At 47.6% G+C, this 27,368-nt stretch overlaps 2 protein-coding genes and 1 long non-coding RNA gene across 5 annotated transcripts in view; 2 read left to right on the top strand and 1 right to left on the bottom strand.

Annotated features, from left to right (window-relative positions):
• LOC139052689 (medium-chain acyl-CoA ligase ACSF2, mitochondrial-like) overlaps positions 1–27,368 on the top strand; it is a 166,976-nt gene that overhangs the window by 73,963 nt on the left and 65,645 nt on the right. For all 3 annotated transcript variants that reach the window (XM_070529734.1, XM_070529749.1, XM_070529741.1), the window contains one exon: positions 26,487–26,679. In XM_070529734.1, the coding sequence (XP_070385835.1) occupies positions 26,487–26,679 (193 nt within the window). The remainder of the gene's footprint in view (positions 1–26,486; positions 26,680–27,368) is intronic.
• On the top strand, positions 3,437–6,167 carry LOC139056107 (THAP domain-containing protein 1-like). The gene is made up of 3 exons (XM_070533993.1): positions 3,437–3,655; positions 4,308–4,401; positions 4,492–6,167. Exons 1-3 carry the CDS (start codon positions 3,503–3,505, stop codon positions 4,983–4,985), a joined length of 741 nt encoding a protein of 246 aa, XP_070390094.1. The 5' UTR covers positions 3,437–3,502; the 3' UTR covers positions 4,986–6,167.
• On the bottom strand, positions 18,521–20,805 carry LOC139056106 (uncharacterized). The gene is made up of 3 exons (XR_011512161.1): positions 20,722–20,805; positions 19,549–19,583; positions 18,521–18,595 (listed from the first exon to the last, which is right to left on the bottom strand). It is a non-coding gene; the product is annotated as an uncharacterized lncRNA (long non-coding RNA).

The following is a 27,368-nucleotide window of genomic DNA, read 5'->3' as shown; positions in this document are numbered from 1 at the left end:
GATAGATGTCCTATTCTGTCGTCTAAGAATAGGACACACTTTTAGCACGCATAACTTTTTACTTACTGGAAATGAGCCCCCAACCTGTGGGAGATGCGGGGAGAGGCTGACCGTCCTCCATGTCCTCCTGGAGTGTCGGAAAGCCGAATCTGACAGAAAGAAACATTTTCCATTAGCATACCGGCAGCACATTCCCCTTCATCCTGTAATGTTACTCGGCCCAGAACCACTCTTTGACACTAACGCAGTCCTAGACTTCCTGAAAGATGTTGTGTTACATGTAATTAGCCCTATACGTTCATAGCGTCTCCTCTCTCCAGAGGATGCCGCTGTGATAGCTATTTTGTATAGCACATGCCTCTCGGCCCTTGCGTTTCAAGGGCTCTGGCGAGGCAGTAGTGCTCTTAGACAAGTTTAGTCTCTCGCATATTTTATATAATGCATCATTCTTTTTAATGTATTTTAGTGATCATAGTACATGTCTTTAATCATTGCCATAATTTTATTACGGGTAATTTTTATGCAATTTACACAAACTCTTTTAGGCCCCTCTACAGCCAAGTCACATTAAATTCACAGAGTCCATCAGACTACGACATATTCATTACCACTAGCATGGCGCTCTTTGGCTATACCTGGCCCTTGCGCCATTAAACCTCAAACATCATCGAGACGTGGATTTAGGCGCCATGGTCTCTTCCCTTGCGAGACTATGGTAGAATCGGCAAACCGCAAAATTGGGAAGCTGTGGTCGCTAAGAGCAGAAGGAATCAACCAAGAAGAATGCATACTGGGAGCTAGTGACAACGACATGTAAAAACGATCGATGCGGTTCTGCAGGCCCCTTCCTGTCCAAGTCATTCCCCACTGTCCAGGGCGAAGCACGCGCCAAGCATCGACTAATCCCAACCCATCGACGAGCTCTCGCAGTACAGCATTTCCACGCATATCTTTAACTGATGGAGTCCCTCTACGGGAAACGCGATCAACCTGTTCTAACACACAGGTGAAGTCCCCTACGAGAATTAGCCGAGAGGGACCTACCAACTAAGGTTCTAATGCCGCGAAAAGCTCTCTCTGATCTCTAGACTGGTTTGGAGCATGAACATTAACAATTCGAATGCCACAATCAAGATCCACCCACAAGATATGGCCGTCGAAATTTGGCATCAAAATGATGGCCGTACCCCGGCTGCCCGACTCGCCATAACTCCAGGGAGACCTGGTGCGAAAAATCTTGTCAAAGTGGCTGATCTGGCCTAACCTATCGAAATAAGTTTCTTGGAGTACGAGAACATCTACCTTTTTGGATTTAGCCAAGTTGACAACCTCTAACTGTTTGGTAGCTCGGGACAAACCTCTACAAGTGAAATAAGCTATAGTAAGGGAAGGAGCCATATTGGGGGAGATAAAATTTAGCGGAAAGCTAATTAAAACAAAGGAAACAATAAAAAGCTAGAGAAATAGAAAGAGCAGGCTAGTATTGAATAATACTAGCCGCATAAGGTATATAAGCTAGAACTACTGCTCCGTCTCCAGAACTACTTTGCCCGCTCGCCGCGGCTATCTCGTCCCTCGTCACGCTCTGGCGACCCACGTGACCAACCGATCCGGCGAGGTCAGGAACAATGGGGAGCTTTCTTCCCTATCGCCGTGTAAGCGGCACTGCGGCTGCGGCGGCAATGGCGGCCATCTCGAGATAGACGCGGGCACGCACTTTGTGACAGCGACGCACGTTGTGAGCTTTTTTACTGCGCATAACAGTTATTGTTACTAACCACAAGCGCGCACGCACGCGCACACGCACGCACACGCACGCACGCGCGCACATTGCGCGGCTTTCAGCGTATCAGTAATCATCAGCGTTACTCTGCTCTCTTTTATCTGTCAGCGAAGCCTTGTTGCAAATCGTGTGGTCGTCGTCGCGCCATCGTGGGCTGCCGAAGATTGTCTTTCGTTTCGTGTAACGTTTTATTTACTAACAGTTATGGTGCGGTCATCAGCAATTTCCTTCCCCTTTCCCTCTTTCCTTTGTATGAATAGAAAATAAAAACCGATTAATGTTACTACTACGTGGCGGAGGTGGGGGAGGGAAATGCCATTGAGCAGTTATGAACACCCTTCCGTGCAACATCCTTCAATAGTTGTAGTTAAAGCCTTTACATACACGTTTTGGCAGTGGTGCATGGATAGAGCGGCTTTAGTCGTATAGCGGTTCTCCTTTTTCGGTTTTGGGAGACCATAGAACGCGGCGACCGGGAGACAAATAGACGGCGCGCCGGATTTGCCGTCACTTTAAAACTAAACACAGACGAGACGTGATGAGGATGTATTTTGTGGCGCGAGGGCCAGACGTGGCGAAAGAGCGCAACGCCCGACGGGACAAGCCGCTAGTTCTAATGAAGCGTTATAAAGACACTATTTCTTAGTGCTCATTGCATTTATATGGAGCAAGATGGCTAGTTGTCAGTGCACAAAATAAAGGCCGAAGTGTCTCCTTGAATCTCGCGCCCAAACCGCAACACTGCTATACTTCGGTGTAACGTCGGGAATTTGAAGGTATCTTCACATGCAGAAGGGGTCGATTTTATGTTAAAAACAGTTATCAAAACTCTCTAAGAATAGTCTTTGGTTTTTTTATAACGCGGTTAATGCTTGTCGACAAACAGTGAACTAACTCTGAGAAGTTGGACGCCGTTAAAATCCATGACGTCATGAGGAGCTAGTGCGGGAGCTTTAATGTGAATTGAATTCTGAAGTTTTTCGTGCCACTTGTTGAAAGTCGCAAGCGAGCACCATACATTGTTGCACCCGTGGTTGGGGGACCGACGACACAAGAGAGAGAGGGAGCCGGCGAACGGGCGAGGGGCACCTTACTGCACCACGTACCGGCCGGCGCATCTACTGACAAGCTGATCCGTTCCACCGGCTTTTCGGCGAACCGCCTACTCAGTACGAGGCGCGGGCGCCCCCGACAAGGACGAAGGCCTCGGTGCGGCCAAAAGTGAACGTGGACTTTGTGTAACTTCTCTCTTTCCCTTCTCCTTTCTTCGATCTATCTTTTGTAAATAAACCAGTCTCGAAACGGATCCCAAACGAGTGAAGTTCCTTCCTTCGAGGCTCCTGCGTGCACGGCCGACGCCGTCCACCTCAGTTTCGCCGTGACAATTCGCTGTTAACACGCAGCAAAAGTTACCGGAGTCGTCCAAGAGCGACAGCAATTGACCACTTGCATAGGGTGCCTCGATGCCTGCCCGCCGCGCCGCCGTTCCAGGGTGGTGACAGCCTTTGTACCGCTCCGCGCCGCCGTTCGGCAGACGCGCCGCCATATTGGTTCGACGTTACTGCCCGCTGCTCGTGTCTCCCGTGCGGTCGACGAGTTGGTGAGGCGGCATTTTCGTGCTCTCGTGAGCAACCGACATTGAAAATATTTTCGCACACGCTCTTGCAGTGTAACAGTATTCTTATCGTTCACCCGTGGGTGGGTGAACAAGATAAGAGAATGACGGGTTGCTGCGTTCCGCTGTGCACCGGCTCATGGAAAAAAGGACTGCGGACTTTTCGGTTTCCCCGAGACCCTGAGAGAAGAAAGAAGTGGGAGGCTCAAGTGAAGCTGGAGAAGTGGAAAGCGACTGACACATCTAAGATATGCGAGGTATGTGATCGAAGCTTGCTTGTGCCTCGGAGTTTGATAGGGAAGTTGTCTAAGTTGGTCGGCCGTCGTTTAACGCGTAGCATTTCCTCTTCATACGTGACGTGTACAGAAGGTGTCCGCGGTGGCTGTGCAGCCTGTTTAGTATACAGCCGCAAGTGTTATATCGTTGGATTGCTTATGTCCAGTATAACTACGCTGCGATCATTAGAGGTTTCAATTAATTACTGTTAGTATTGTAATTAAATTGCTGATTACGCTGCATTATTTAGTCATATATTTTTGGAAAGCCTATGTAGGGAGACTTAGGTGCCTTCGGTAGTTTTCCCTTTACTGTTCTATCTTGTTTGTTTGCAGCTGCAGGTGCGCATGCTTATGTCGCTCTACTTTGTGCGCGCAACGTGTCGCGACTCAGTGCACCTTCACTGCTATCCTGATAGCGGTACGTGAATAATCGCGGTGGTATAAGCCGAAAGTTCGATGATGCGAATTTGTTTCAGCATCCCAGTAAATAACCAAAATGTTAGCAGTGATCAGCTCGGTGGTGTCAATATGACACTTTCGTGAATATAAGTGCCTCTGCATGAAGTGCCTGTCCCGCTTACTCTGTGTGCTTGCATGTCTCTAAGATTGCTTCCGTGTTAACATTTTCTAGCGTCACTTTGAGCCTGACCAGTACGAAAATGCCAGACAAGACGGGCGGCGGCTGCTGAAGTCTACTGCAGTTCCGACTCTCTTTGATTTTAGACGTAAGTAATGATTTCTTGTGAGTCACTGTGTTACTTCCAATTACAAGCGTTATGCGTATTGAATATGAATGCCTTTATTTCTCCATGCAGCGCAACCGAAATGCAGGAAACCTCCTGTGAGGCGACGAAGTTTAGCTGACTCTGCAACTTCAGCTACCGAATCATTTCAGTCGACAGATATTGCCTCACCCGGACCTTCATCTCCCAACGATCAGGAGTTAGACACAGGTAAACTCTGCATCAGTGATAGCACAGAAGAAGAGGAACAGGAGGAGCACTGTGACATCCTGGACGTTGACTCACTGTCAACAAGCGAAATGCGGAAAGCTCTCCGGGACATGCAGAAGAAAAACTCTCAGCTTAAGGAAAGTCTGTCTGTCGCTAAAAAGAAGATGAGGACTGCTACGAGGCAAGCAGCCAAGCTGGAAACAAAGGTCACAATGTTGACTGCCAACTTGAACTATCTGAACGAAGACCAGAAGACAGCTCTAGAAAGGCAGGATAGAACATGTCGCACGTGGAGTGCCGACACAGTAAAAAAAGGCACTGCAACTCAAGTTCGCCTGTGGAAGTACAGGTTATGACCTCCTCATAGAGCAAGGCTACCCCCTGACATCACGGCGCACACTATGTAGAAGATTGCAGCATCTGTCTTTCAAGCCTGGCGTGCTGCATGAAATATTGTCTGCAATGCAAACAAAAATATCTTCAATGAAAGATATTGAAAAAGATTGCATACTATTTCTTGATGAGATGGAAATCCGGAGTGGGATAGAACTTGACCGTGGCAACGATACTCTGCTTGGAATGATAACATTGCCTTCATCTGACCAGCCAGCAAAGCATGCGCTTGTCTTTATGGTGGGTGGCACAAATACCCGTTGGAAACAAGTAATTGCTTTTCATTACACAGGTGCTTACGTCAGTGGAGATGTGCTCAAGGACTTCGTATTCCACCTTATCAAGCTCTGCACAGACATTGGCCTTCGTGTGCGGTGTGTCACTTCTGACATGGGAAGCTCCAACCGCGCGATGTGGAGGTCACTGAACTTAAGCACCTCTCGCAACGCTGTTACAGTGTCCAGTGTGCCGCATCCCTTCATAAGCAACGAGACACTACATTTTATGCCAGACCCTGCCCATGTGCTGAAGAACGTGAGGGGACATTTTGTTCGGAAAGATCCGATGCACCTGAGTAGCGAGATAGTTTCACGGTTCAACTTACCGACAACTGAAATAACAGTCGAACACGTTGAGGCTCTTTTGAACTTAGATAGCGATCAGCTACAAGTTGCACCTAATTTAACCCATGTGCATGTGTCCACTGGGCACTTTACAAAAATGAAAGTAGGAATAACTGTACAATTATTTAGAGAGTCGCCTGCAGCTATTCGGTATTATATCGAGCAGCGGCTACTACCACCTGAAGCTGAGACAACTGCGTGGTTCCTTGAACTGATCTCAAAGTGGTACTCCCTGATGACAGCTCGCCACCCAGTTGTGGCTCTTAGCTTCATGAATGAAGAGAAATACAGGGAAGCAATTTCAGTGCTAAACCTCACTGTTGAGGTCATTAATAGCCTAAGCATTGGTGTGAAGAAGGTATGGAAGCCATGCCAGGCAGGTGTTGTTATGTCGACGAATGTTATTTTGCAGCTGCACATTTTTCTCCTGAAGGAATGTGGATACAAGTTTGTATTAGCAGGACGGTTTGCACAGGACTGCCTGGAGAACTTATTCTCTGTTATAAGAATGCTGAAACCAGTCCCGAGTCCATATATGACGTGAAAAATGCCATAAAGATTCTTTCCGTGAGCCAGTTCTTGAAAGTGCCAAAATCCACCAGTTATGACATTGATGACAGTGAGTACCTCGTAGACATTTTTTCTGCGGAAATTAGGCACGTACAGCAAGAAGTCCCAGTTGACGTAAATGATTTTGATTTTGAAGATCTTGAGCCTCTTTCTCATATTGAAAGCAACATTGTGGCCCATCTAGCAGGGTTTCTGGTGAGGCCACTGCTGTCATCTGTAACTTCTTGTGCTGTGTGCACAAATGCGCTTACTGCAGAAGAAGTAGGAGAGGAACATGCTCTTGTACAAATGAAGGAATATGTGAGTGGTGGAAGGAACCTTACTTACGTTAGTCGAGGAGTACTGAGCCTCGTTGAAAGCTGGGAGAGTGCCTTCAAAAAGTTTTCTGAGGAAAGTGACATATGCCGATTGAAAAGCCCCATGAAAACTTTGAGGCGCATCCTGGAAGAATGTGTACCTCCTTTTTCGGTGCACTGCAGTGACCACCCCACTCTGAACAAAAGACTACTTGAGCGCTTTGTAACGCTGAGGCTACGCATCTATTTGCGTTGGCTGATGCAGCCTGATGATTCATGTGACGGATATGGCAGCAAGACAGTCGCTGGTGCTAACCTTGAATAAAATTTATGTTGCAAAGTCTATATACATTTTCGCAAGCTACCTGTTTTCTGTAAACCTCACTGAGTGCATGAAACGACCGCTGTCATTAAAAACACATTTGAACCTCCGCATTTGCTTTAGAGATATGCTTATGCAGAGTGCTATTATGCCACCAATACACTAATTGGAAGCTCAAAATTGTAGCTCATGTGTAATCTAGGCTCATCGTGTACAGGATCACTGTGAAATAAAAATACGGCTGGGACTCTGTGATATAAGGCCGTGAACTGCTGTTAAACGCAGCAAACGAAACATGTTCTTCAAAGTTTCGAGGGAGCCTACCAACACGTGAACAGATAAGCGTTGTGTAATTTCTCAAACGGTTTTGTCAAAAAATTTTCCACCGTCCAAACGAAATAATATTGCGACAGTGAAAACTCAATTAACATTCCGACTCGCCAATCGCCTCTCCTTGTAACACCGGAGCGCTCTGCCAACATGACTACTGTGCTTTTTTACAACAGAATATGAGCTCTGTATTTCAGCACGAAAGCATAATTCCACACATGCCAGAAATTTTCAGCTTCCGATGCGATTGGTGAGAATCCTGCCCTCTGCAACGATAGCTCGGCGGGCGCGCGAGGCGCTTCTTCAAACCAATATGGCGGCGCCGCGGGGCTGTCACCACCCTGAACGGCGGCGCGGCGGGCAGGCATCGAGGCACCCTAACTTGCAGAAGTTGGAGCGCCACCTAGCGCGAAAAACGGGAAGCTTGCGCCTCGCCGCTTGGTTGGAAAACATCCCGGCTCCAGCCTTGCTTTGGTACGGCGGCATCGAGTGGCGACGTTGTGTTTGCAGAGCTTCTTTCACGTTTTGTGAAAGCGTCGACATTCTTTGGTAGTTGCCATATATGACCTGCCTTAAATATGATTGAAGAGGACTTCATTCGACTCTTGCCGTTTTTGCAAATGGGACCGACAGCTGACTTCTCTGAGCGCTGGATAATGAGCGACAGTGCGTGGGGTTATCTTCATGCCAACACTTCGTCCGATGGGCTTTAAACCAACACTTCGTCCGACCGCCGATGGGCTTTAAAAAAATAGGGTTAAGTTAAGCGCATAAAACTGAACGTAAACACCGTGGACCTTCCACTTGGCCTCATAGGAGCTACGCACACGCCATCCATGAAGTCGGGCATCTACGTGGTTACAGCATGGTTCACAAAAGCCATTGGCGACATTGCCGGAGAGCACTGTGAATGCGTGGCCGGATGAGTGCTTTATGCCTGTCGCATTCCCCGAACTCTTAGTTGTTGCATGGAACAACAGATGTACACGTTCTAGCTTGCAAATTTGATATTCATCTCGTGCTGTTTCGCCAAACTGCTGTGTTGCATGCTTGTGGTTTACGAAGCCGTATCCCAAATTTCGCATACGCTATATGTACGCGGTAGGTTATTCAGTCTGTTTTTGTGAGCGCTAAGGCCTCAAAGCTCACGCCAACCTATTTTATTATATGTTATATTAGCTTAAATATGAGCAGCGTGTGCGTCCGCAGGCCAGTACGCTCCCGCTCACTCGCGAATACTCATCAAGGCAGATAGTTTGACGAATTGGTTCGAAGTCATGTTGGAAGAGAGCGCAACACAACTGATATGTACGGAAAAAAAGAAGATGAGCGCAGACTCACAAATGACATGACGTAACATAGACTGGCCGCATCTGTTAGCGCCGTTTTTCACAAATCGCTTAATCGTACTCGCGTATACTCAGGGTCACTCAGTGACGAGCGCGAAGGAAAACTGCATTCTTCATATTTTACAGCCTCAGCGAGCCCTGCCAGCACGTCGCTGGCCTTCTGTTCAGCGTTGCAGAACTGGCAGGAGATGACAAGGGAATAGAAGTCGCCTGCATAAGCCACAGATCCTAGAATGCACTGTTAGCTGCCACGGCGTGTATTCCGGGTTCGACCGCTTCACCGCTGCCGTCCACAAACTTCTCCACTTTAACCTTCGCGGGCGGAAATCTGAAGAAATTACTATTTCCATTTTCATAATAATAGCTCGTGCAGCCGAAAGCGACTCAGTTGGCCGGCATGTCACGCCCGAGCAGCGCAGTTTGCTTTCCAACCACGGAGACGGCGCTCACGAAGCGCCGCCCCGCGGCCGGTTTTGGCGCATGCGCAGTCGTACTTCTGCAAGTGGTCAAAGAGTTATACCCCTGTCAAGCGGGCAAGTTGAGTGCACTTACGGCGCGTGCACTCGGTTTTTAAGTGCACTTTCCCAAATCTTAACGCCGCAGCGGAGTGTACTCTCAGATGAGTGCACTCAAGTCGGAGTACGTTCACGGAACGCACTTAGCTGGCAGAGTGCGTAGCCTCGCCGCCAACGGTTTGAAGGAGTGCCTAGCCTCGCCACCAACGCTTTGAACGACGCAAAATGTAATGCATAGAAAAGGGACACAAAAGTTCATTTCAGTTATTGAGCAGCTTTTAACAATATAATTTGTTTAGCGAGAAGCGAAATAGCACAATAAAGAAACGAATTTATCATATACGCAACTAACGGCGCCAGAATGATGCGGCACTACGGCGCCGCCATGTTCATTCAGTTCGTGTTTATTTTGGTGTGAGCCCAAAGGCGCAAGCATTCATTTACATTTTTGGTGCCGAAATCCGGGAATACTTCGCCTGCTGACATCGAAAGCGCTATGGAACGACTACAAAAGAAGCAAGCCGCCCTGCGACAAGCAATCGAGAAAATCATCGCAGCCGCCAGCGACCCACTGCAATCGCCAACCATCCAAGTCGGTGAGCTTGAGGAACGCCTCGACCTTCTCCTTGAACAAGCAGATGAGTTGAACTCTGTTAACTAGAGCATCGAAAAGAAGATAGATCTTCAAGAATTAGATGCAGAATTAGAAGCTTGTGCTGCATACACCCAGAAAATCTGCTTCCTCAAAACAAAGATCAAGAGAGCTCTCAGGAGTCAGACAGCCAACCAGAGCCGGTCGACAACTCCGTCAGTGACAGGCAACGCAGGAAGCATACCACATCGGTTCCATCCCACCTACGACGTTCCAGCCACTATCGGCAAGAACCAAATTACTGAAGTTAGAAATCTCAAAATTCAGCGGGGACCTGCGCTCGTGGCAGAAATTTTGGAACCAATTCGAATCGACTATTCACAAGAACAGCGCCCTGCCTGCAATAGCCAAGTTCCAGTACCTAACAAGTTACTTAACTGGAAAAGCCGTCGCTGCCATAGAAGGGTTACCGATCAGCGATAGAAATTACCGACATCGCAGTGAAGACCCTCATTGAGAGATTTGGGAAGGAGGACGTCATAATTGAGGACCACATGTCGCGCTTGCTTGACGTCCGCCCAGTGCACGATCTGCGGGACATCGAAAGGCTGAGGAGCCTTTACGACGAAATCCGCTCGGGAGTCCGAAGCTAGAGGCGCTGGGAGTGTCGTCGAGCACCTACGGCACGCTGCTTCTCACCGTCCTTCGTAAAAGTATCCCAAGTGAGCTTTGCTTGACGTACTTCCGACGGAAGGCTGCCTCACCTGAAACGCCACAACACGAGCTTCTCGGTTTCCTCGATTTTATGAGAGAGGAGGTTAAGAGCACAGAGAGAGCACAGAGTGCACTACGCCAGGGGTACCAGGACGCCGCTATCAAACAGAAAGCGCCAATCAAAGGGGACGTTCGTCCGCAAAAACCATCGGCATCTGTTCTCGCCGTAACCGACGGCGAAGCGCAATGCGCATTTTGTGGTGCAGAGGGACATCAACCAGCGAACTGTGTCGCCCCCGTGCCCATGGCCAAGAAAAAGGAGGTGATGTCAAGAGAGAGGCGCTTTTACAAGTGTGCGAAAAAGAAGCATCGTGCCGCTGAGTGTAGAACTGCAAGGTGGCTGAAGTGTGCCAAATGCTCTGGACGACATGCAACTGGCGTCTGCGAGCTCAATCAAAGACCGACACGCCCTCCTTCAATCGGAGGTGCTGCACCAGCAGAGACAACACTACAATCGTCACTTCAGGTGGGACCAGCACTGGGAAAGACCCGTGTGCTTCTACAGACTGCACGAGCGTATGCGGAAGGCCAGCACAAGAGTGCTCTGGTGAGAATGCTGCTTGACGGTGGCAGCCAAAGAACGTTTGTACGACAGGAGGTTTCCCGGCGCCTCAATCTTCGCGTCATAGGAGGGGAGACGCTAGCTATCTACGCCTTCGGAAGCGAGAGACCGCCTGAAGAAAGAAGGTGTCATCGTGTGGAATGCTGGCTGCGAAACTGGCGCAACAACACCAGAGTCCGGATCGAAGCATTAGAGGTGCCCGAGATCTGCGGAGACCTCCTCCCACCACCTGACGACTCCACGGCTAGCATCGCTCGTGAACAAGGCCTCCAGCTTGCTGACACCTTGCCTGCCGGCTGTCATCCTGGTGTTGGAGTTGAGCTGCTTATCGGGGCTGATCATTACTGGGATATAGCAACAGGAAATGTCAAGCGCCTCGGTGAGAAGCTCGTGGCCATGAAGACTGCGTTTGGATGGACATTGCAGGGCACAGTCTACATCGCCCGTCGCAACCTTTCTAACAAGCACCGGAGTGATTCGGGTAGGTGTGACCACAGCACCCTGCGAAATTTCTCGTCAACTGAGGTCATTCTGGCATCTGGAGCACCTTGGGATCGTCGACGATGCACAGCTGACCGCCAAAGACGACAGCGTTCTTCGGGCCTTTGAAGAAACCATCACCCAGAAGAACGGTAGACACCAAGTAGCTCTCCCATGGAAAGAGAACGCATCAGACTTGACGGACAATCAGAGCACAGCATCGCGCAGACTTCACTCATTAACGGCGAAGCTGCTGCGACATGAAGAAACAATTTTAGACTACGGTCAGGCAATCAGGAACTACCTGCAAGCTGGACACGCCGAGGAAGCGAACGAACTGGGTGAGTCCCCGCTAGGGCCCATTTACTACATGCCACACCGAGGTGTTCTCCAGCCTGGTAGCAAAAGAACCAAATTGAGAGCCGTATTCGATGCCTCCTCCAATGCGGCGGGAAAGCTGTTACTGGACGACGTCTTCTTCGCAGAACCTGATCTAAATTCAAACGCTAACCCAAGCCGAGACTGCTGTAAATTCTCGCCCACTGACTTTCGCGTCTTCGGACGCGGGGGAGCTTATGCCCTTGATTCCAGCCCATTTCCTCGTCGGTCGCCAGCTAACGAAATTGCCTCCCTTCCGAGAAACCACAGAAGTCAAATCGGCAGCAGAGACACACCAATGGAGGCGACGCGCCGGGCTTGTTCACTCATTCTGGCAACGGTGGAGACGCGAATACCTACTGCAACTTCATTTAGCGCTTATCACAAAGCCAGGCAGAGGGAGAGGCATCGGTGAGGGAGACATGCATAGTTCTCCTCCGGGATGATCGGGCTCCACGCCAGATGTGGAAAATGTGTCGTGTTTTGGAGACCTTTCCTGGAAGAGATGGCCGAGTACGCGCTTGCAAGATCCTTCTCCCGAACCAAAGCGAACTGCGACGACCCGTACAAGCCTTGTACCCACTCGAGCTCAGCGAGGTGCCAGCCCACGGAGGAAGCCTGTGCGAACAATGGTGGCCGGGAATGAGCCGGCGCTCATTGCGGGGGGAGGATGTTGAAAGTCGCAAGCGAGCACCATACATTGTTGCACCCGTGGTTGGGGGACCGACGACACAAGAGAGAGAGGGAGCCGGCGAACGGGCGAGGGGCACCTTACTGCACCACGTACCGGCCGGCGCATCTACTGACAAGCTGATCCGTTTCACCGGCTTTTCGGCGAACCGCCTACTCAGTACGAGGCGCGGGCGCCCCCGACAAGGACGAAGGCCTCGGTGCGGCCAAAAGTGAACGTGGACTTTGTGTAACTTCTCTCTTTCCCTTCTCCTTTCTTCGATCTATCTTTTGTAAATAAACCAGTCTCGAAACGGATCCCAAACGAGTGAAGTTCCTTCCTTCGAGGCTCCTGCGTGCACGGCCGACGCCGTCCACCTCAGTTAACACGCAGCAAAAGTTAGCGGAGTCGTCCAAGAGCGACAGCAATTAGAGTTAGCCCAAAGGCGCGAGCATTCATTCACACCAGTGTGACGTTTGTGGCGGCGTGATTATGTTTTTAATTTTTCGCATTGCACACAGTATTAGTTCATACAGGTATATATACCACAGATAAGTCAGTTACCCTTTGGTAACTGAAGAGTCACATTTCGGCGTCTTTGACCGCTATAGGGCCCACCGCCCAACTCAATTATTTGTTTTTATTTATTTGACATAACCTCAAGCGCCAAGACATTGTATAGGAGAGTTGGTTACGTAATATAAAGAGGAACAATAATAACATAATGAAACACGGTATTTTATACAATATAACTTTATGATAGTGGTGAAAGTACGCCTGTAACAACAATTTAACTCGGCGCTTCGTAGTCAAGTAACCGCTGATAGGATATCCTTTGTAGGCCGTTTTCGCCATTGGTCACATTCGAGTATATATCACATTTAGTGCGCGTTGATTGGCTAGACTTAGCGGGAGCGAATGGGGCAAGGAATGGTGCACCTCCCATTTGTTGACAAGATACTGTTTAGTGCTGCCAACCACTTCTAAAATGCCCAGCGTGGCGGCTTAGAAAACCCTACGTGACCCGCACCTTTACACTACGAACTAATTTCTCGCTCAAATACTTCACTACATGATTTAAAACAACAGAAATGTTCAAAACAAATGACAAGGTGTCAAAATAAATGACTGCAACCATTGAATCATTCAAAAAGCAACGTTTTATAATGGAAATTTTCCTGCAATTTACGTCACATGTACATTGATGAAGTGCGTACGGCTAAATTTCGAGCGCTTCAGAACCTTTGTTTCATGTTGCTTACATCAGAAAAAAAACGAATCTGAAAAGCTGTAATATCTTCTGAGTAGGGGTAGGCGAATAGTCGAAGTTTCGAAAATGAATCGAATGCTACACACGAACTTTTCATACTCGTATTCAATAAGGAACAATTCGGGGACTGTTTTTCGTCTGCTAAACAAATTGTCAGAAATGAGGCTGTAGTGGATCCGATTCCGCCGCCGCCGCCGTGAGCGTCTGCACAACGAGCGGATGTTTATGTTCGCGGCGCCGGCCTCCTCGGCGTGGAAGGCACATCCTATAAAGGCTCAGTTTCACCGCCGCCCGGCTGCTCGCCGGTTGCTCTCAAAGTTCGTTCTTTTCTCTCTGCGCGCTTTGAGAGCAACCGGTGAGCAGCCGAGCGGCGGTGAAACTGAGCCTTTATTGTACGTGCCTTCCACGCCGAGGAGGCCGGCGGCGGCGGAATCGGATCCACTACAAGGCAATGACAGAAGTGTTAGAATTCAGTGTAGAAGCAAAATAGGCGGCAGAAGCCTGCATGACAACTTGTGTTTTTTGCTCGCATATAGTCTGTCAGAGCTTTCGACCATCTACTCAGGTAGCCTTGTAAATGCGTAAGCATTTCTCTGCCTAACCCAACGATGAAACCCGACCCTAACGTAAGACGATCGCTTTCAAGATAAAGCCCGCAGCCCCGAGCGAATTCACTTTCGTGTTGACTTTTGCTTCAACGCGAACTAAGCAGCAAAAACACAGCGCACACAAAGCTATCAGCATTCGGCGCACTGTGTCCCCATTGCAGATCGCCTTTAAGATAGGGCCCGCGCATCTCACTTCAACGCGAATTAAGGGGCGAGAACACAGGCCGGCACGGCCGTGCCATACGCAGCTGGAGTTACGGTTGATCACGGTTGATAACGGTTCGACGCGGATGGATAAAGCGCCAAGAGCGATAATGGCTTATAATGATCGGAACGTCATCAGCACACCTGTCGCCGCCACCTGCAGTAGTTTGCTTGCGTCATCAATTCACTTTGCGCCGCCGTCCGCAGCAATTCGTGTCGCCGCAGCGCTGTCGTTTATACTGGTCTGATCAAGTTTTATGACATTCATAATGACACTGGGCTGTGAGATGAGCAAGTGGCACAATGGTTACGCATACTTAGCCAGCTCCCAGAGGAGTTTCTGCGTGAATTCTTTATCTTTTGTGCTACAACCTGTGATGTTTTCCTTGCAAGGGGCCCTTCTACTTTTACACGGGTGTACAGAGCACACGTCCTTCAGCAGCTTTTTTTTCTTTTTGGTAGCCGTTTATGTAGCGTTTTTTCAGAGGCTGTTCGTGCAGTTTTATTTAATGACAGTTAGTAATCTTGTATTTAAAACTGATAATTTGTTTCCTGATAGTTAGCTGTCGTTCTTTAACTAGTCGGTACAGGCGTGGTACCTAATTGTACCGAAACAGATATTCCTATTGTAGACAAGTGCGTGTGCGTTTCTCTTCCGTAATAGATTTGATATTCGATACTTACGCTTTGTATTCCATTCGTATTGGAAAAAGTTTATATTCGCCCACCTTTACACCTGTTTTGACAGTTTAGTGGCATAAATACAAACGATTGCCCCTTGAGTATGGTAACAAAGCACGATACCCATAATTAGTAGCTGTTTATTTTGAAAACTGTACTGTCTTGCACGGCTGTAACGAACAGAGTGCGAAAGCAGAAAAAGATACCTGGTTACTCATCCTTAAAAATCGAGCAAATGCCTCCGTTCAGTACATTTCCTTTCGATGGAGTATAATATGATGCTCTTTATTGTTATTATATTGACGCTCATTTAAAGCTGCTTTACAAGACGGCGTTAAGTTTCTCAGCTCAAGTTTCTACCTTCTTTTTCTCCTTTTGGGGAAGGGGGAGGGGACATCACTAATGCTGGAGAGGGCTCTTCCACTCGCAGCGTAAGAGGTGTGGTAAATACCATGAGTTGCGTCAACTTGTATCAGGGGCGTAGCCAGGGGGGGGAGGGGGGGGGCTTATGGGGCTTCAGCCCCCCCCCGAAATTTTTTCGTGCTGTCATGTGCCGCCGACCAAAACAACTCCCGGCCAGGGTTGCCAGGTCCAAAACGTGAAAAGTAGCCAAGAAATCTCGGAATGTAGCCAGAAAAGTAGCCAACATTGGCCAGATACAGAAATGTAGCCAATAAAGTAGCCACGTTATGGAAAAACGTTACATTTTCATTTATTGTGTAACTCTGAAGACATTGTCAAAGCCAACGCTGAAAGCTGCTTTTAGTAAATGCAGGAACATACAAAAAATATTATGAAATGCGTATAAATGACTACAGCTAACAGCGCTTTCATCAGCATGTAATATGACTAGAATATTATGCAAATCAGAATCAGAGCTGCAGTTCAGGTGTAAATGTTTGAGTCAATCTCGGCAATAATTTCTGGAGGAATGTCAAAGCTCGAGGCATCCTCGAGCGATCGCTTTCGCGATTCATTGCGTGCGATTTGGAGTCTTGGCATCGGACACGTTGCAGGCCGTTTGTTACGCTGCGCAAAGTGAGATGCGCAGTCGCGCGAAATCTCGCAAAAGTGATCGTATTCCCGAGTACAGCTGTATATTTTCAAGCTGGCAACGCATAAGTGGACCGACTACGCCGAGAGCGCGCAGGCCGTTGCCATGTGGGTGGCATGTTTGCGTTTATACCGCGGCCAGCTGTCCGAGTGTTCGATTTTGGAAACTTCGGGCAGCTTCGGGTTGTCTTAGGATCCCAGCTTACGTGACTTCCTGTCAGGACCGGAACTAGCTGGCAGCCCGATGGCAGTCAGAACTCTGAAAATCGAAGAAGCCCAAAGGACGCCTGACGCCATAGAGTTACTATACTGACTCTAGAGGACAAGCTACCCATAGGGCCCATGCATTAAAATCGGGAACCTCAAGAGCGCCGCCATGTTGCTACGCGCCGAGGTTGCCAGCTCCTGAGACGCTTGCTAGACTTGGTGACAGTAGTCAGTTCTAATCCGGCAACAGTAGCAGCGTAGCAGCATGGCGTCTCGCTTGTGATGTTGTGATGTGTGCGTGCAGCCGTGTGTTTGGGCTTTATAAGTCGGTTCTTTATTCTATGTTGCGGGATGGTGTGGGTGTGGTCCATGTTGGCCGTACAGCTGGCAGTTATGCAACCGAGGGATGATCCTGTTCAAGTTTCTGGCGGTATGCGGTTTTCAGCGGTCACGCCTGTTGCAGAAGTGTCACTCGACGACGTTACGAGCTCGAAGCTGTGGTCAGATTCCTCGTTGGCGTTCCGTAATTATCTTCGCACGGGCGCGGTATGTTGCAAAAGCCGCTTTCGCGATCTATCGTCGTGACGATAGATCGGGTTTTTTATTATTATAAGTAATGATCCAGCTGTAGGGCACATGTAACCGACAAACGGAAGTCTCAGGAGAGCACCTGAGATGATAGTAGAGCAGGCGGCGCAGGAACTCCAGGGCACCCGAGGGACAATGGGGGGATCAAAGCTCGAAGCAGAACGGTACGTAGGTTGGGGCCGCCGAGGCAGGTGTGTGCCAGGGAGTGTTCACACGGACAGCTCCCCAGGCACGCGCAGCCGTGCCTCGCAAGGTCGAGATACTTTAAAGGCACCTGCGCCCATTGTCTTTCTTTTGCCTCGGCGCAGTGAGCACGATTAACGAGAATAATGTGGAGGGCATCCGGTGCAGTCGCGAATGCATCATGACAAATGTAGCTCTCGTCGCCTGGCGTCTGTAGTAATATCAGAGTTGGTTGTATGAACTTTATGCATAATACGCTTTGTTACGGTACCTCAACGGAATGGGTCTAGAGGACGGTGTTGGTACATTTTTTCGTACCGCCCTAATCCTATACCCCCACTACAAACACACACATACCCCCTTTTTTTTATGTATACAAACAATTCCTTGCCATGACGGATCATAGCCTCCTTTATTTTTGAAAAATAGAGGCGGCTATGGACCGATTGACCAGTTCAAGTTGTCAACTTGTCAGTAACTGTCGTAGGAATCACTGTAATAAACATAATTCCACGATCGGATTGTTTACTTTCATTTTTTGTTGTAACACTGAGGACTACATAGAACTTTATTTTGTATATGTGAGAGAAGTATGTGGATATCACGAGCTTAAGCCAATGTGCGATACACAGACAAAGCAGCTGCTACAACATGAACTGCATTGAGGGCCACACAACACATACGTAATTAAGGGTGCAAAATATAGGGGGAAGCTTCAAAATACGCTCTGTAGCACTGCAAAGTATAACATATATTGTATGTGTACAATAAATGTTCAAAAATACAATGCATCAATGTCCCATTTGCCTTCAAGTTTATTATGAAGTTCAAGTTTACTGAAGTTTATTATGAGCATATGTACAACAGGAATCAACTAACACACCCGCAGTCAAGGTGGCTGTTCGAGGTGTGCTGGCTGCCTCAGTGTAAGAAAAAGAAATTGGGTAAATGTCGACACCAGTGCCACTGCTTCTTGCCTCTGACCTGCACGTGCCTCTGCGGCATCTTTGTGCACAAGTGTGCTGGCGTGGTGAGGCGTAGGAGTCATCCGAGAGAAAGAGTATTGTTTACATGGAGAAGTGGCTGTTCACATTGCCTGTCACTTTCCCTCAAATGTTTCCTTGGCGACTAGGGTGACACAACCGCAGTCAAGGTGGCTGTTCGAGGTGTGCTGGCTGCCTAAATGAAATAAAAAGAAATTAGATGAATGTCGATACCAGTGCTATTGGTTATTGTCTCTTACCTGCATTTGCCTCCACGGCCTCTTGGTTTGTGGAGTCTGTATGAGGGAGCTGCTGTGGCTAGGCGTAGGCATTGTCTAAGCAAAAAGAAAAGGCCATTTAAATGGGGAATTATGGAAATAAATGCAGTTATGTCTGCTTCTTGCACTCTTCTTGCCTAAAAGTTTTCAAATATAGTGTCCAGAACACACCAGCACTTTGACTGCTTCTGCTTTTTACCTGCAGGTGTTGTTGCGAGATCCTTAGTATGGCTGCATGCAGCATTGTAACACTTGGTGGAGGCATTTGAAGTGGTAGCCAAAAATATAAAGAATCATCCTTGTCTGCACGAATGCTTTCAATTTCTAAATGCAGTGGTAACTATCACTATTGGTGCAAGGCCCCCCCACATCTATGCGGCAAGTGCCATAGCTCGAAACTGAATTGTTCCTTTAGTGTTTCACAAGGCATCTGATATGTCCACATTAGATGTGATGTGTTTGTTTTTATTTATCCCAGTGTGGAGAGAGCATCATTAAATGGCTGAAGTACTATAGCGCCAAACAGACGACACAAGAAGAAGAGACACGGACGAGCGCTTATGTCCGTGTCTCTTCTTCTTGTGTCGTCTGTTTGGCGCTATAGTACTTCAGTAATATGCACCAACTAGCCCAACAAAAAGTTCTGCTGAAATATCATTAAATGTTTTGTTTATTTTTGCGTGTCTTGTTTTTTGGTTTATTTCTGAATTTATCATGATGCTAAAGTGACTTATGTAATGGCAATCAGCTTTTGTTTTGCAGAAAAACAATGCATTTCCTGACCCATTGTTTGACATCCCCTCACTCGCATAATTTTGCAGAGTATTCTACCTATATTGACTTGCCTGACCTCCACTAAAGGGTCTTGCATTTTTAAATACGACTCTTTCCTTAAAATCATTCGACACTTCTCATAATTTCTGCACCTTGGGCTTCTGATACTCTGCATTCACTATTTTTGCTTGTTTCTGACTAGAAATGTCTTCTTTAATTTAGAGCTTAAATTTTACCTTTGGAACACACGGAAGGGCTTGCCATTGCATATCTGCATAAAAGGGAAACATGTTTCATTAAACATTTGCAAAATCCCATTGAAGATTGATGAATGCAGCTTGCAGTGTGATATGACTGAATGAGCCATAAAAGTAACTCATCTCACTTGGTAAATGAAAGCACATATTAGTGTGATGCACAAGATACGTTACACTAACGTGGTGGGTTCTCTTGCTTATACAGCAAAATAATCGGTGCGCGAGAAAAAAATTATTTTTGCATAACCCTTGTACACACTGACTTAAGGAAAATGAGCTGGAGCTGTCCACATGATGTACTTATTTTACCTGCGAGTATGGTCAACAAAAATGTGTCCCAGCTGCTTAGTGGTATTCCAGATTATGTCAGTATTGCATATGTGCCTGTTGTCGAAAATAATTGAATTTTGAAAGTGCTCGCAGGGATCTGATGTGCATATCTGCAGTTTATGGATACATGTAAAAGACTCAGCATCAAGTGCAAGTGAACGGTCCCACAGGCCCGGAGTCGATCATGCAAATAGATTCGCTGCACAAATTTGTGACATGAAATGGCATGCAAGGAAGTGTTGAAAATATTCCACAGTTAATAAAACGCCTAAGCTATTAATATGTGGGTTGATGCACTCGTTATGCAAAACGGAGGTGAGGCGTGCAGACAGGAAACAAGAGTAGAGTATTTACAAGCAAACAACACGCGCGCCGCCCACTTCTCTACTCTTGTGTCCTGTCTGCACGCCTCACCTCTGTTTTGCATAATGAATCCTTACGAACTAGCTCAGCTTTCTGTCGTTCTAAGTCTCCATGCACTCTATTTCGTCCGCATTAGGCACTCGCCTCTTGATTACTTCGTGGCACAGAAATACTCGGTCATTAGGCTGTTTTTCTGCTGTGGCCTTTGTAGAAGCATGATTGTTCAAAGTGCAACAATTAAACAGATTCTTTGAGTTGCTTGTGGCTTCGCCAATACAATTCCGGTGCGCTGGTCCGCCTGTCCAGCAATTTCCTACTGAAGGGAAACCTGCAAATAAAAACACCGCTCCGCATGCAGAAAAATGCTCTACTGTGACGCTTCTCGAACGATTGTGATGTACCACAAGAGCTGCCTACTCGCGTGATATTCTCGACAAGGAGATACATTCGTTTACTTACATGTGAAGGTATATGCCAGACCACTTCGGGGCTTCGGTGGCACATAAGGCACGAGTGTGTCATAGCGTCCGATGTCGACGCGCGATCGCATGTCAAACGAAACTACTACGCATCCAAAAAACAGATTCGAAACCGAAATTCGCGTCATCCTTTATTGCATGAATGCGTACATCGTGATTTACATAAGTCACGGACTTAGCGATCGCTTTCTGTAAACTTAATATTAACGTACCACCTTCATAAAGCCATCAGGTATGCGTTTTTAGGTGACAAAGCATAAGGTGACCTGTACTTGTTCTCAGCTCTTTCAATAGTAATTGCGCTGGCCACATTGACCAGTAGCAACAGGGCGGCGCCCTGGAGGTTCCCACTTTTCCGGCCCAGCTTTTCCTCTAGAGTTGTTCTACTAACTCTATGCCTGACGCGGAAGGTCAATGGGAAGATGGAACATGCTGTGACGTCACTAGTGCGAAATCCTTTGCATGAAATGAAAGTGCCCGAATAAGATTGACGATGATGATGGACCAGTTGAAAAGATTTCAAGTGCCGTGGTCGTGCATTGGCCTAAATATTTGCTAATGTTACTGCATAATATGAGCTACACAAGTTTTTACTCAATTTTTACAATAGTCAAGCTATTTCAAAAGTAGCCAAAAAAGTAGCCAAGCAGCCAAGACACTTTTTTTCCCGGCAACAGCCTCAAAAAGTAGCCAATTTGGCGCAAAGTAGCCAAATCTGGCAACCCTGCTCCCGGCGCCAGAAATCATGCTCGATTTCGTCTAGGATGTCCTTAATTCACGCTCGAAAGGCATTTTAGCGCGAACATTATTAAATCGGGCTGGATTTCGGGGCAACGCCCATGCATAGGGAGTCACATATCGTAACGCAAGGAGCCCCACCGGGCACAAAATTTCAAGGGCGTTTTGAACGCGAGCGGGGTCGTCTCGGCATCTCGCGGAGGCCGCGGAATCTACGGAGCGCTTGGATTTCAATTCTGAAACCTTGTGGGTGTAAAGTTCTCATAACATTTTGATGCGAAAGGTCCATTGACATATTCAAAGTCGTGCTTTAGATTTTCGATTCCGTAACTTTTCGGGTTTAATGCTGTTGTAAACATTTGACGCCAAAGGTGCATCGACTTTTCTAAAGTCGTACATCGGGCCATACAACGAGACAAGCCAAATCAACATACTATCAGACAATTTGACAAAACACGCAGCGACGTCCGATGAGACTAAGCATTCTGGTGGTTCATTTGTGCCATCAGGTCACAGAAAAAAATATAAACATTTTTTTTTCACCTGCGCCAAAGCATCCATGTCAAGATACTAAAGCCACCATTGTAACTAAGTCCTTATTTATTTTTCTGCGTATACTTTTATTCGCGAGGATATATTGAGCCTCTTTCTCCTTTTTTTCATTCTTTTTTTTTTTTTGTTCTCGCAACCCGTGAGCTGCCGATCCAGCCAGAGCGCATGCGTTTTTCTCGTGCTGCATCGATAACCGCGCGGCGCACTTGGATGCGCGTTGGTTTTCTCTGGCCGACTGCATTTTCGCCTGGCAGAGTTTTGGACGCTTTCTGGCTAGCAGACGAGAAAAAGAAACAATGCATAGTCGCTCGCCGCCAGCACTGCGGGGACTCGATGGATTGCAACGCGTTCGATTGAGCGCAACCTCTCCGGAAAATTTTGTCTCGCCGGTGTAGGATACCGAGCAGTATGCGTATGATTTTCTGTGGACCAAGCTTCACACGTTTTCTTCGATAATCGTTCGGTAGCCACACCAGGTGCCAAAAGTAGGCATTCGATTGTAGCCAACATGCTTTCCTTTGCGTTATACTATTTCGCCGTCCCCCGCCCACAAAAAAAAGAAGACATTATTGCGGCGCAGCGAATTTTCGCATGGTGAAAGTTCGATTTTGTTACTTCTTTTGCGGGAAGTAATGGGCGACGGGACGCTTCAGTTACCGGATACTGTTTTATCATTGCGATAGCAGCTCTATGAAGACTCCAGGCGCATTCCTGTCGTTGCCCTCATATTCCGTATAAATAAAGGCCAAGGGCGATAACATCGTGACCGTGCGCCGCATGCTCTATGTGCGAGTGAAAGCGTGTGGAGGGGGGGGGGGGGATGGGTGAGTCTTGTGTGCGCAAGGGAGAAAAGTGGGGAGGAAGCGTGCCGCCTTCCGTCGCACGCGATACATTTTGGGAGTGGAGGGAGGGGGGGGGGTGCTGTGATCTGTGAATCTGTGGTTGCGCAACCTGCTCATTTGGCTTGTTTGACGCATCATATATAGTGACTTTTTCTTGGCTACGTAGATTTATTGGTGACTTATGCGTATATTTAAATATCTTGTTGCGAGGTTTTGTGCATATGCGCAGTGAAAATTGTTTCCAGTGACAATTTTTTGCCCTGTATCAAGCTGTATCTTCACATTTGTGTATCCCATTGTATCTTAGCATTTCTAATGTACGAAGGCGAGTCAAATGAAAGTGAGACAACCCGCCCGGAGCAATAATGGTTCGGTTCATTACTTTCGAGGCATGCGCGTAGCACATACGCATCTCATTTACAAGTAACATGCAGAGGTGAGGTTAAATGTTCTTTAATGCTCTCATACACGGGGTTTAACATGGTTGCGTGACATTATGGACACTTCAAAAGTTGAGCAGCTTGGTGTCGTGAGGTTTTTGACAAATGTAGACGTTTCCCAAAAAGAAATCATTCGCCGTATGGCTGCCGTATGCGTTAAACAGTGCGTTTCATTGGCCACTAAGAAGCGTTGTAGCAAACTGTTCAAAGAAGCACATGAAAGTTTCAAAGACGATCCATGGCCGGGCCAAAGCCACCATGCAATCACCCCCAACACAATTGAAAAGGCCGTGGTTGCTCAGTGGCTATGGTGTTCGGCTGCTGAGCACGCGGTCGCGGGATCGAATCCTGGTCACGGCGGCTGCATTTCGATGGAGGCGAAATGCGAAAACACCCGTGTACTTAGATTTAAGTGCACGTCAAAGAACCCCAGATGAGGGTGACGACTTTTTGTCTGCAAATGTGACCGGGGATTACTCATGGTGCCGCTACTACTAGCCTGAAACACTACGGCAAATCTTACAGTGGAAACCTTTGAATTCACCGCTCCAAAGGAAAACAAAGGCCGTCAGTTATGCCGGAAAAGCGTTGACTTCTTTTTAGATCGTTACGGGCCATTATTGATCGAATTTTCTAAACCTGGAGAGACTCTAAATCGTTTCAGATGTTGTGAAAGATCGGATCAGCTGAGTGTCGCAATTAAGAACAAACGACGTGGAAAATTGAGCATTGGGGACATCTTGCTTCACGACATTGCCCGTTCCCACGTCGGTCATGTGGTTAATACAAAACTGGCAAAGGTCAAGTGGGAAACGCTGCAACATCCCTCATGCAGCCCAAACCGGTTGCCTTGCGTCTTCCACATTTGGTAAAATTTGAAGAAACTGCTCAAGGGAACCAGATTCGTGTCGAAAGATGACGTGTAGTCATTTACAGATTTTTGAGGCAGCAGCCCAAGGAGTTTTATGAGACGGAAATTACGCGACTCGTTTTTAAATAAAGTACCCCGTTTGTCATATATTCGAATTGGCTCACTTTCATTTGACTCGCCCTCGTATATGTTGCAGAACTCCTGCTTTTTATATGTGCTCTCTGTTGCGACTATAATTTCGGAGCAATTACTCGCAATGAACAACCGGTGACAGCTGCTCCTGCACAATACATTCTAACAAAGGAAAGCGTCATTGAGATTTTCCCCTGGTCGTTGCATATGTACAAAAATGTAAACAAGGTTGTTGAATGACAGATATATGTGTGTGTGTGTGTGTGTGTGTGTGTGTGTGTGTGTGTGTGTGTGTGTGTGTGTGTGTGTGTGTGTGTGTATTGATCCCTCGACTAATTTTATAAGGAGCAGGCCGAGCTGCAAAGTGAGCCCCCCCCCCGAACGAAATTTCCGGCTACGCCACTGACTTGTATATAACTACGAGTGCTTCCGTGCACTTACACATATATTTACCTCCCTGCTATTTGCACAGAATGATTCGGTTTATCATCTGGCCCTATTATCGCGCAAATTTGTGAGTAGGTAAACCAAAATATGCGCCTATTTTGGGCAGGTCGCGTCGTAGCTTCAGCGAGTACGATTGACTAGCTTTTGGGCTTTTTCTAAGGTTTCCCAAAGTTTACTTCCGAGGTCAGAAAACATGCCAGGCTATAGGAAAACATGCATATTTCGTTTTAAAAAGTCGCAGTTTCGCCTGAAAGGCGAAGGATCGATTGCGATAGCAAATTAGTAGACAGCTATACGAAGTAAGGATAACAGTTTTATCGGCCGTATAAACTTGGGAACATTCGCTAACTTAATTAACAAGCATGGTGTCAGCGTACACAAACAAACATGAACACATCACACTTGATGAGCGCGAAAACTCGCTGTCGATACGCTGGTGTGAGCAAGCGCGGCAGCAGCAGCGAGCGAAGTGACCTTCGTGCGATCTATGGCTTCAACGCTAGAGCGGCCAGTACGCAGCGCGCACAAAGGTATGAGCCGTCTCCAGATCCCTTTCAAGATACGCCGCGCGCGTCCGTGCGGAGTACGCACTTCGCGGTGTCGAAACTGCCTCTCCCCCCCCCCCCTAGCTCCCGCGCTGCCTCCCCGTTTTCCTCCATATATGGCGGGCGAGCCCCTGCGCCCGGTCGCGAAATGCGTAGTGGCTGCCGGAGCACAACGCTGCCCCCCCCCTCCACCCTCCGTCCCTCTCATCCCCCCACAGCCTCTCGCGCGACGGAAAACGGCACGTTTGCTCTGCGCTTCCTTTCTTCGTGCGCGCCAGATTGAGCCGAATCGTCGGCTTCCCTTGCGTGCTTTCTCATACGTACAGCATACGACGCGCGGCGACGGCGTTATCGCCCGCGGGACTTTATACGGGACATCACGGCGACGACAAAAATGCGCCCGTAGTGTCCCTATAATTGCTATCGCAATAAAAATGTCGGACGGCCCTAGCAAGCAGCTAAAATGGCGGGGAAAGAAACCTCACAGGTAGGGTAATGACCCTGCGATTGGCAACAGTGATACAAGTCACGCGAGTAGGCTAGCCACTAAAGAGTGCATGACCTTTGTATGATGCGCCAAGCTGGGCGTTACGACTCGCAAAAGTGAAAGTATCCCTGAAGTTTTTGCTGACAGTGTTCGGCCTTCGTTGCTTCTTTCGCCCGTTTTCGTGGTTGTTCGGTTACGCTGCTGTCAGCGTAATCAGTAACAGAAATCGACATTTAAAAAAGATTGTGTGGGTGTGTCGAGGCAGCAATTTGTTTGTCGTAGTAAATCGAAGTTTAACTGATTTTTAAATTCGGCCATGCTTCATTGTCACATAGCGGCACATTTTCTACTTGTAGCAAATGTGTGTCGGTGAAATTGTGAAGTCCGGCTAACAAATTTTTTGCGGTGTTACTGAAGTCATGTGCCATGGGTAAGATTGAATAGTGAATGAGTCAAATATCGCGTATTAACAGGATTGTGTGTTATTAAATTTATTAGATGCTGAAAGTACTATATGAGGACCTTTAGGTGTCGTGTCCAAACGATGACATCATGAGTTGCCGTGTAATCAAGGATGTATTAGGGAATCTTATTTTGTTTGTTCTTTTGTGTTTTGTTTGTTATATTTTGTTATTTTGAAGTTTTGTGTATTGACTTTCATTGGTTTAACCTGTGGTTCCGTTTCTTGCAGGCCACAGTCTGCTGTGGTTGTGGAACAACGGAAGCTTGTCACCAGCTACCAATGTGAGCCGAGTGAAATGCCCCTGACTGGTGAAACATTCGGACAGCACATAGACGGCGCTGCTGCCAAGTGGGCTGATGATGTTGGCTGGGTGTTTCAGCACAATAATCAACAAATGACCTTTGGAAATTACAAAGCTGATGTAAGTTACGTGACCGGTTCATGCAGTTTTGTTGCGTTTGCATATAAGCACTACTATAATAGTGCTGTCGGATTTTTATGTGACGTACTTGCAGAAAAAAAATACCGGTTTGGTTGTTTCATTGTTCGTACATTATTTTCTGTGGTTCAATAGAAGCCCTATAGCACGGTCAACACGTGATCTCGCATTTTCAAGTAATGTGTCGGCAGGAAATCGCATAGTAATTGCAATGTCACTGTATAGTGGTGAGAGCAATATGCTATGCCTTCTTTCGTACGCAGTACCACTAATGCAGGGACGTGTTGTGTCACGGCCGCCATCTTGCGTGTAGTTCATATTCTCCCACCAGGTGACCCTACTCAGCCATGTGTTTGGAAAAAAGGGAAGAAATCTGCTCTTCGCCGTCGCAGCATGCTCTAGTATGTCCCTGCTGCGACGCTGCAGCAATTGATCTGCTCTAGTTGAAGAAAATGCCCCCTCCCCACTTCTTTTCAGGATGAGTTCTGCCTGGAACCATTGTTGCTTTCTTTTGCCGCGCATGGCGGCCTTCTCCCCGCTGATACTTTCAACAATGGCTCGGTTGAACATTCCTCTATGTAAAATGGTTAGTGCTGCTGATGGTGGCTATAATAGTTTCTTACAATAATTACTTGAGGGAACTCTGACGCTAGTGTCTACGGGAGCTGCAA

This window comes from Dermacentor albipictus, chromosome 1 (assembly GCF_038994185.2).
Source record: "Dermacentor albipictus isolate Rhodes 1998 colony chromosome 1, USDA_Dalb.pri_finalv2, whole genome shotgun sequence".
Lineage (NCBI taxonomy): Eukaryota > Metazoa > Arthropoda > Arachnida > Ixodida > Ixodidae > Dermacentor > Dermacentor albipictus.
This window is presented reverse-complemented; position numbering and strand designations above follow the sequence as displayed.

Coding starts and splice junctions, on each gene's coding strand:
- LOC139056107 (XM_070533993.1), top strand. CDS start 3,503: ATGACGGGTTGCTGCGTTCCGCTGTGCACCGGCTCATGGAAAAAAGGA. Junction 3,656..4,307: donor ACACATCTAAGATATGCGAG/GTATGTGATCGA, acceptor AACATTTTCTAG/CGTCACTTTGAGCCTGACCA. Junction 4,402..4,491: donor GACTCTCTTTGATTTTAGAC/GTAAGTAATGAT, acceptor TTCTCCATGCAG/CGCAACCGAAATGCAGGAAA.